General features: G+C 49.4%; 1 protein-coding gene across 1 annotated transcript; it reads left to right on the forward strand.

Annotated features, from left to right (window-relative positions):
- The first annotated feature begins 359 nt into the window (after nt 1-359).
- On the forward strand, nt 360-3878 carry LOC143823879 (uncharacterized). Its single transcript, XM_077310577.1, has 4 exons — nt 360-2280; nt 2752-2835; nt 3015-3098; nt 3378-3878. The coding sequence occupies exons 1-4, from the start codon at nt 1659-1661 to the stop codon at nt 3875-3877; spliced, it is 1290 nt and encodes a 429-aa protein (XP_077166692.1). The 5' UTR covers nt 360-1658; the 3' UTR covers nt 3878.
- Nucleotides 3879-10439: the final 6561 nt, after the last annotated feature.

Raw genomic sequence — 10439 nt, forward strand, 5'->3', positions numbered from 1 at the left:
CTTAACAAGACACAGGCCAATCCATACAGCACCCCTCCTCAAGACTATTACCAGCCACCTACACAGATGGACCTATGTGTCACAGGGTGACTTGAATAGACAATCTAGCCAGCGACTTCAATATATAATTTGTATACATAAAACCCAGCTGGAAATGGATTTAGCAATCCCCTGCTACTGTGCAAGAGCTACTGGTACAATGTTGACTTTTAATTGGCAACTGTATACAGTCATATGCAAAAATGATGATAATTACAGTGATTAAAGTATTAGCTGATTTTGCCAGTCAAGACTAGGGGGCATTTCCCACGGCTTAAAAATAGCACAATGGTTGCTGATTGAAAACGCTACTAATTTGCCATAACGCACGACGTCGTAAACAATCTGCAACAATCCTGAAACCGACCCGCAAAAAGCGCTTCGTTGTAGCGCTTCTAGGGGAATCCAGAAAACTGGATTCACCCTCCGGATAGCGATACACTCCTGCAACCAATCTGCAACAGTAGCGCTAAAGACCTGTGCGTTACCATTGTTGCGGGTTCTTCAAAGTCCCTCCTCCCGAGCCTGTCCTCCAAACTTCCGGCGAACTGTTCGCCATTTTTTTTTTCTCCGAGCGAGCGGGGATCTACGAGGCAACGGGACAGCGACTGGCTTTCAAGCACGATCACTTTCGGAAATTCTGCCCGGACACCACAAGAGTTTTTCACAAGCACAGTGGCACACACCGTCACGTTCCCAAAATTTGCCCAAAGCTTAAAACCCCGTCTACCATCGGCCAGTCCTAGCGGAGTCAACGTACAGGGAGCATTTTAAAAAATTTTCCTCTGAGCGTGCCAACGAACATTCGCCGCTCGCAGTCTCCTGCTTAGCTTAGAGGGGTTCAATAGACATGATTCGTGGTGATTTCATGAGGGGCGGCTTATGTGTAGTGGGTCTTTGTGTGGTTCCCAGTGCGTGCTTGTGCTTGGGTGCGGACAACCCCTTCCATTGGCGGCTAGACCTCCGGCAAGCGGAGTTGCCGTCCCCCGTTCATTTTAAAAAATTTTCCTCTGAGCGTGCCAACGAACGGTCGCCGCTCGCAGTCTCCTGCTTAGCTTAGAGGGGTTCAATAGACATGATTCGTGGTGATTTCATGAGGGGCGGCTTATGTGTAGTGGGTCTTTGTGTGGTTCCCAGTGCGTGCTTGTGCTTGGGTGCGGACAACCCCTTCCATTGGCGGCTAGACCTCCGGCAAGCGGAGTCGCCGTCCCCCGTTCATTTTAAAAAACATTCCTCTGAGCGTGCCAACGAACGTACGCCAGTTACATGTCATGTTTGGTTGATTTATGCTGTGGCTGGTGAATATTATTGGGGAACTGCCGAGTACTGCCGCACTTGCTCTCGGTTGAACACCGGCATGCGTTTGTGTAATGGCGGACATTTTCCTAAAATGGCTCCCGCTGCATGTTCAAACTGCTCTTCTCGCGTGTAAACGAATACGCGCATGCGTTAAGTCAAACAACAAGGGCGCCAATCTGGCCATTAGGAGCAGATCCTGTTCCCGCGCGAGGAGTTTTGAACGTGACATGTGACCTGATGTGGCCAATGTGCGTGTCCCCTGCTGCCCTCCACCAATCAGGAGCCGGCTAGTCCCTTTGTCTTTGTGTGCGGGAAGGTATATGATCCGTTGCACCCTGCACCTCCCACCACCATTTTGCTCAGCTACTAGCAAAAGCAACATGGAATCGTCTTCTCAAGCCTCGTCCATCCCTGCAACCGGCCGTGGCCCAACTTGGAGGGACGCGGAGATCAGGGACCTGATCGGGATTTTCTCGGAGGAGAAAATCCAGGACGCGTTCCAGTCCTCCCACAGGAATAGGGAGGTTTTTGAACAAGTGGCTATTAAGATGCGCGCCCTGGGCCACAACAGGACCGGCCTTGAATGCCGGTCGAAGACCAAGACAATGAGGGCAGAGTACATGCGTGCCGTGAACCATAATAAGGGTTCCGGCAACGAAAAGGTAACCTGCCCCTACTTCGAGGAGCAGCGCCAGCTGTACGGGGACGGGGAAGGATCCGGCAGGCCGAAGCGCGTCGGCCGGAGCCTTAAGGTGGTTCGGAAGCCGGCTGCCCCGGTCGAGGAACCACCCGCTGAGGAGGATCCCGGCGAGGGAACCTCCTCCAGCTTTCGCCCTCCACCCCCCGTCCAGCAACGAGCCGCGGAATCGGTAACGCTGGACCTGATCGCCATCGCTCCTGGGGAGCCAGAGGAGGCTCCTGAGCAAACGCCCCTTGCCTCCGGTAAGTGATTTTCTTTTTATTTTATATTTCCTTTTGAGCAAATGTGTGTTCTGACGTTTGGGCATCGTTTTCTCGTGTGTTCGTTGCAACGCATAAGACGGTAGGCTGTGGAGTGCTTGCTGTGGTTACTATTTGAAACGGTTTTAATTTTATAATTTTATAATTTAATTTTTAAAAGATTTATTAAGATGGTTGGCTGTGGAGTGCTTGCTGTGGTTACTATTTGAAACGGTTTTAATTTTATAATTTTATAATTTAATTTTTAAAAGATTTATTAAGATGGTTGGCTGTGGAGTGCTTGATGTGGTTAGTATTTGAAACGGTCATGTTTAACCAACAGCCCCAAAATATTTGCAGCATGCCTCGCCCATAGGCCTTCTGCAGTACTTTGGCTCACAACTTTGGGAGCTTGCTTTGTGGTTCATGGTGTATGCTTGCTCGTTTTTCACTATTTTCTGCTCTTGTCCACAGAGACACAGTTGCCAGGGACGGGGCCCCTAGAGTCTCCAGCAGCACCTGACGTGGATAGTGATTCGGGGGCATCAACTAACATTGGTAAGTATTAGTAAAAATAGGGGGGGGGGCTGTTTTAACTGCTTTGTGCTTTTCTGTTTGTGCAGGGCAGCAGCACTGCTAAGAGAAAGAAGAGAGTCCCTCTGCGTTGCTGGTGTAGGCTTTGAAGCTGGCTTTGCCACCCTTTGGTCCTAGATCTGTTTTTTTTCCTTTTTTTGCAGATTTCATACCCGGAACACAGGAGGAGGAACAGCCTAGGGTGCTTGGACCTCCTGCCCGGCGCAGGCGGATACAGATTCAAGATGGTGAGCGTGCATGACCTGTTCCTTTCGAGCCATAGCTGCAGGACAATGTCGCTAGGCACTAACCATGTGCTCCCTTTTAATTGTTGAGAGTCCTGCTGTGAAAGTAGGCAAAAGTAAAAGCACACCATGGGCAAACAAACAATAGCCATGTGCTCGCCGGGGATTGTTTAAATTCTTGGCAGGAAAACACGGGGACAAAAAAGAACACCATGTCCACCATGGTGTGTTTTGACTTTTTTGATGTTACTAACAGTTTTGTTTCTCATTTTTTGCCAACAGAGGTTCTTTCAGATGAGGAGGAGGAACCACCCCTGGCTCCAGGCAGCCCACCACCTAGAGGTGCGCTCCCAGCAGAGGAGAGGCTTACGAGGGAACGCGGCAGGCTGAGGCGCGTCTCCGTCTTGACAAGCGTGGGAGAGAGGCTCCTTGAGCACTGCTATGAGGAGTCACGGCGTGCCGCGGCCGCTGACCAAGCCATGCTCACACTCATTGCCCAGGAGGGGAGAAAATTGAGGGCAGTCCTTAGAGAGACAAACCAAATCCTACGCGAAGGCGTGGAGGAGGTGCGTCTGATAAGGAGACTCATGGAGAGGGCTGTAGCGGTCATGGAAAGGGCCTACCCTCCACAAATCGCCCCCCCACCACCACCCACACCAACACCACCACTTCCAGCACCCACCCCACCGACTCCCTCTCAGAATGCCTCCACCCAAACAAGAAGGAGGACTATTCTCGGAAAGAGAAAAATAAAACCAGCAGACAAGTACTCCCCCTCCTAGTTTTGCCCACTTTTTCTATTTCATGTTATCTGTGTTTTGTTGTTTGTTGAATAAAGTTTATATTTTTGACTCTGTCTCTGTGTACCCTACTGTAGAATCTGCAAGGCTGAAAGCGGCCTCTCTAGTGATTGTGTATATTGTGGTACTGCTGTGTGGGTTGGAGGTTGGAGGGGTGTTAGTTCAAGGAGTTTTAGGAGTGTGGTGTGGGGTTAAATATGTGCGAGTTTAAGAAGTCACACTGGAGTCTTGTTATAAAATTTGCAATAACATTTTATTTTAAAAAACATTTTAACAGGGGAAAAACATTAGGGAATGAAACTTGGAGCCCCACCAGCACCACCACCCCCCACCCCCCTGGAAAACCAATTTTTTTTAACAAAAGTATACATTTAACAGGGGAAAAACATTAGGGAATGAAACTTGGAGCCCCCCCCCCAACCCCTACCCCAAAACACAAACAGGAAACAAAACTCAGGTCCCACCGCTCCCCTCCCCAGCCCCTTCCATCGCCCTAACTCTCCTGCACAGCCGTCCCACGGTCCCCCTAACTTTGCGCCGGAAGAGCTCTTCGTCCTCCTTCTTCTTAACTGTGGGGAGGGAGAAAAAGTGCACATTAGTACCACACATATTTTCAAATTTCTTTAGTTTACATGCATACACTTTTAAGTGGCCTTAGCCACAGTGTGAGAAGAGTTGGGCAGTGGGGAACATAACCTACGCTCTTCCGCCTCCCTCTGTTGCCTGTGCTGCTCAATCTCCCCTTTCAGCTCCGCCACTTGAGCCTCCAGGGAAGTAACTCTGGCCTCCATGGCACGCAGCCTTGCCTCCACAGTTTCAGCTATAGAAATCAAACAAAGAATTTGATCACACTCCAAAAGGAAGCATCACATCAGGTTCCCATATGGCTCCGTGTGGGTACACACACATGGGTCTCCCTCACAGACATAAAACTCTCACCTGCAGCCTGTCCCGAGGTGGAAGGTCCCTCTTCCTCCCCCTCCTCACGCTCAGGTGCTGTTGCCAGCTTGGATGGTGATTGTGTGGCTGGGCAAAGAAAAAGACAAATCATAATTAAAAGCACACAAAACAGAGATGAAACACAGCTGGTGGACACACCACAGTTAGAGTCTAAGCGCATAACCAAAGTGGTTCTACAGTACTGGCTGGCTAAGTCTGAGGGGGTTGACAGCATCTAAATACTTTCTCGAATTTCATTGGGGACAGTAGGGGAAAGAGGCAGCTAGTCATTCCATGCATGTTTAAGGGCAAAACACAACGAGGGCAGCACTCACCCATATGCCTCCTCATGTCCAGGGGGGGCTTCCCAGCCTTCTCCCATATTTTCACCATCTGGTCGTGGAAGACCGTCCTCCCACTTGGCTGCGGGATCCCCCCCCACTGTTCCAGACTGTTTAGGAAGTCCAGCTTAAGGCGCTTGAATTTTGTCCGGACCTGCTCCCAGGTCCGGACATAGCCCCTCTCCCTCAGCTTTGAAGCCAACACCAGGTAGGCACCCTTGGTGTGGCAATGGGTGCTGGCCATTAGGCGGCCAACACTTTTTGATTGTAGCACAAGCTCCAGAAGTGCCTCAGCCTCGGCGCGCTGCCAGAAGGAGCCCTTCCGTGGCTTCGGCATCTTCGGAATGACGGTTAGGGAACGAACGTGCGTTGCTCCGATCGACCACCCCGTTTTTTAAATGTATCAAAGCTGCCCACCAATAAAATTATTCCTTGGAACATGAGTGGATTGATCCTCCGGTTTGACAGGGGTCGCCAATACTTCCTGGCTACCCGCCTCCCCGAACTTTCCCCATTCAGCGCTTCCGTATTGTGTTTGTCAATTTCAGTGGGGAGTTAGCATTTAGGGCTGTCAAAGTGCTTTTGGACCAGAGAATCCCCGTTTTTTTGCTGGCAAAGTACACAAACCGCACAAGACAAGGTTAAACAAAGAACACAAAACTTTATTCAACAACAGAGTAGGAAAAACAATTAAACACGCCTCCTGTTTCTGTAGATGTGGGTGGCTATGGCGTCCCGAACCTTGCACCCCTCAGCATATATCCTTTTTCTCCTTGCTTCAGGGATGTCCTGTGTATCCTGAAGGACTACAGGTTCAGGTTCGTCCTCAGGGAAGGGGATGTTATGTCCCTTGTCCTCGCATATGTTGTGCAAAATCACACATGCGATTATCAGCGGAGTCACATTGTCAATATGTACATGGAGTCGTGACATTAAACAACGGAACCGTGACTTCAAACGTCCAAAGGCACGCTCCACTACATTCCTTGCCCGGGAGTGACTGAGGTTGTAGTGGCTCTGCACGTCCGTCCTTGGCCGCTTGTAGGGAGTCATGAGCCAGCGTCGTAATGGGTAGGCTCCGTCCCCGAGGACCAACGCCGGCACACGCACGCCCTCAATGGTGGCGGTGGGGTTTCCTGGAACAAAGACCCCTTCGTCCATGGCTTTCCTGAGGTTGGATTCCCTGAAAACAAGGGCATCATGCCTCCTGCCACTCCACCCCACCTCGGCATCGATAAACCGGCCGGAGAAGTCCACTGTTCCTTGCAGGAGAACAGAGCAAAAGTCCTTCCTGTTCCCGTACTCTTTTATGCTTCCCCCGGGGGCACGGATAGGGATGTGGCTTCCATCGACGGCCGCAAAACAATGCGGGAATCCAAGCCTGGCAAACCCGTCCATACTCTGGAATAAGGGAAAGAAAAGAATATAAGCCATGGCATGTCAGCGTGGGGTGTATCGCGTCTTCGTTGCTGACCTGTCAAACAAGAAAAAAAATTTAAAGGGCAAAGGGGATAGAATGACACTCACCGCTCCAAGCCGGTCTCCGAGGCACACGACTTTGCTGAACAATTCCGCCTCCATGGCGAGGCAGAACTCCTTAAGGATATCGCCAACCGTAGTGACTCCGAGTCCGAATTGCTGGGCTACTGTCCGGAAGTACTGAGGGGTGGCCAAGTACCACAATGCGGCAGCCACCCTTTTTTCAACTGGAACGGGGCGCCGCATGCCAGTGACTTGCCTCTCCATGCGTCCACGTAGAGCCTCCACGAGTTCAAAAAATGTCCCCCTCGACATCCTGAAGTTGGCAATCCAGTGGTCATCATCCCAGCGAGTCCACACAAAATTCTCCCACCAGTCAGAGGATCGTTCGTCCACCCAGAACTGTCTGGGGAACCGGACCTCTGCCAGAGCTTGCCAGCGTTTCTTGGCCGCCATGGTTACCCTTACAGAACGTCTTCTGCTGCTGGTCAGCGTTCCGGCCACCCGTTCTCGGTACTCCGCGATAGCAGACGTCCGACGCGACAAGGCGATATTCATGCGCTGGACCACCGCGAGCATGTAAGCCAGCAATTGAAAAATAAGCCTCTCCATTGCAACGTTGACCTGTGCTGCGGGCAGTAGGCTACGCAAACAAAAGAGTGAGGCCGACCGCGTGTCTGCCCAGGTGCATATAAGCAGGTAACCTGTGGGCGTGTACTGTGGGCGGGGATTAACCAATCAAACATGTCAATGCATCTGGTTCCTAGAAAACAATAGAAAACACGTTCCAAGGGCGCCAATGATTGGACGATAACGCGTTGCTACGGGGTTTCCTGGGTTTTTTAAAAAAAAAGGGAACCCCGACAAGTTCGGCTTTAGGGTCGAGGTCAAAGGTGTGCCTGCAGTTTGATTGACGGGCACGGGAGGCCAGAAGCGCTAAAAAGGGACCTCCTTTGTAGCGATAAGACGGAGAACCGGAAGCCTGTGGGTTACGAAAGTGGCGAGAAGTGAAAGTGCCAAATTCCGCAAAAACCGCAGCTGTGCGTTACGGGCACGGCTAGTTACATTTCGCTACTTGAAGTAGCGCTTTCACAAACGGCAACCAAATAGCAACTTTGAGCTCTGTGCGAAATGGCCCTAGTTTCTCCCCCCCCCCCCTTCTCAATAGAGGCTTACAGCCTCCTTTGAAAATATACATGGTGCAGAGAAATCAGGAAAGGGAGGAAGAATATGGCTGTACAATCTTGGCAAGACAGCTATGGAGGAAGGATTATCTAGATTTCGATGCCAGCTGAGGAATAAAAGGGGGCAACATGCCCACTTCAAAGAGCAAAGCTTTGTTGTGACTGTAGCTTCCAGGCATCCTGAATGTCTGAGATTCAGAGTGGACCTGCTGTGAGTTTTATTGGGCAGTCCGAGGCGGAGTTACACCAGTCTAAACCACTGAATCCAATGAGCTTGGAGTCAGCTTGGTGCAGTAGTTATCTTATCTGGAGAGCCGGTCTGATTCCCCACTCCAAGCTAGAACCGAACTAGATTTCCCCATTTCCTGTTCTTTCCACTCTCCTAAAAGTCTGTAGCTGAATGTGACTGACTCGCTCGTCCTCCACGAGAACGCAGCACTCAGCCATGATCCCAGTAGAGAAACTTGCCAAATAGCCAAAGGAAGATCTCATGTTTATTTGGGGAGGGGGAGAATTCTAAGAGCATTTTGAAAACAGTTTTACTAATGTGTTTTCACAAAGGAGCCTGTTTCCTTCAGGCTACTTAAAATGGGCAGAAATAATATCACTGGCAAATTATTCTCTCTCCCTCTTTCACACCCTCACTTGGATTCTTGCAAAAAGCAGAGAGCTCCAAAGGCATGGTGCAAAATTGGACTTAGCCGCATCCCTCTCCAGCAGCCATTTTAAGTCCGAAAATCTACTCAGAGTTCTAAAGGCAGGTTTCTAATAAGGCTTGTCCTCTTGTTGCCGACAGAGTCCCTTTCAAGTAAGATGAAGGTAAAACCTGGATTCCTTGAAGGGCCACTCAGATATCGCTAATACAAAACCAGCCAGACTTTCAAAGGAATTTGGACCATTCATCTCTTCCACAGGCAGGATGTGACTACACTTTGGGACAGTTAAACCATTCATAACTCACTTTGTCAAGCGTCTAATCCTCAGTGCTGAGGGAGAAGAGCATGAAAATGTGACAAAAACCATAGCTCACGTCAGAACCTGAATGACAAATGGAAAATAAAGACTTTCATTAATTTCATGATCCCCACCCCCCACCCCCCGGGCAAGTATCCTGGTTGTATAAAGTGGTTCAGGTTAGCAATAGATCTCAATATCTCATTTGTAGACAGTGTGAAAAAGATTTCACTGTGAACGGAAAATCCACATGGAAGTGCACAGAACAGCTCTCATGTGGACAGAAATGGTGTCAGGAGACATACAGGAAGTGCTAAGGAGCAGATGGGAACTAGAATCATAGAGTTGGAAGGGGCCATACAGGCCATCTAGTCCAACCCCCTGCTCAACGCAGGATCAGCCCAAAGCATCCTAAAGCATCCAAGAAAAGTGTGTATCCAGCCTTTGCTTGAAGACGGCCAGTGAGGGGGAGCTCACCACCTCCTTAGGCAGACATGGACTGAACTTCTGAACTGCTCTGACTGTGAATTTTTTTCCCCTGATACCTAGCTGATACCATTCTACACATAGTTCAAACCCATTACTATGAGTCCTATCCTCTGCTGCCAACAGGAATCTTTCCCTGTCCTCCTCTAAGTGATAACCTTTCAAATACTTAAAGAGAGCAAACAGGTCCCCTCTCAGCCTCCTCTCCTCTAGGCTGAACACTCCCAAGTCCCTCAGGCTTTCCTCTTAGGGCTTGGTTTCCAGACCCTGAATCATCCTCATCATTATCCTCTGAGCCCTCTCATTTTTGTCCACCCCCTCCAGGCCTGTCATTGGCCATTTTGGAAGGAGGTAGGTCAACCTGCCCAAATAAGGAGAAAATACACTTTAAAATGACAACCTTTTCTCCCACTGGCCTAATCCTTCTGGGGCTCTGGCATAAACCTGGAGTTGCACAAAACCCTGGTTGGAAAACACTGGCCTAAAGTTTAGGTCTTTTATAAGTCCTATGTTCATTCTACTTACTGGCTGAATATCCCATTGGGTAACGAGGAAAGATGCCAAATAACGGAACAGCCCATTGTTGGACTTTTATGCCTTGATATAATTGGAACCAGAATGAATTAATCTTTGTTATATAATATGTCTTTCTATTTGGCCTATGTCCAGTTTTCAAACGTGCATGCTTTGTGTATTTCATTGGGGGGAAGATGGGGGGTGGGGAGAGAAGAACAACAAGTTTGCTTCCAAGGAAAGGCACTGGGTTTGCCCTGGTGCAGATGACATGCATATTTGTCAATCCCTGATACTGTTTACTTTGCAATGTGATGGGTTTAATCCATTTTCTCACTAGGAGAATATTATCTTCCATAATGTGTTTCGTCCCTGAGGATTTCATCTTATCAAAGGTTCCGTCTAATTCTTAACCTTCAGGCCAGCTGTTGTGGTTTCATTCCAGGCAACTCTTTGTTCTCATCAGATCGCCGCCTTCTAAAATATCAACCAAGGATACTCCACTCAGCCGCTCCAGATGGCCAAGGATTGTTTGTACTCGAAGAGCAGATCTGTTGCACTGGCACAGGGAAAAAATGAGCCGAAAGGGATAAAGCCCTTGCTGATAATATCTTTTCAGCACTTTGATCTACCTGAGGAATGGTCAGC

Source organism: Paroedura picta, chromosome 14 (assembly GCF_049243985.1).
Source record: "Paroedura picta isolate Pp20150507F chromosome 14, Ppicta_v3.0, whole genome shotgun sequence".
Classification (NCBI taxonomy): domain Eukaryota; kingdom Metazoa; phylum Chordata; class Lepidosauria; order Squamata; family Gekkonidae; genus Paroedura; species Paroedura picta.

What these genes read in the sequence shown, in the direction of transcription:
- LOC143823879 (XM_077310577.1), top strand. Translation starts at nt 1,659, where the DNA reads ATGATCCGTTGCACCCTGCACCTCCCACCACCATTTTGCTCAGCTACT. An exon ending in GGGGGCATCAACTAACATTG is followed by an intron (nt 2,836 to 3,014) that starts GTAAGTATTAGT and finishes CTTTTTTTGCAG; the next exon opens with ATTTCATACCCGGAACACAG. An exon ending in GCGGATACAGATTCAAGATG is followed by an intron (nt 3,099 to 3,377) that starts GTGAGCGTGCAT and finishes TTTTGCCAACAG; the next exon opens with AGGTTCTTTCAGATGAGGAG.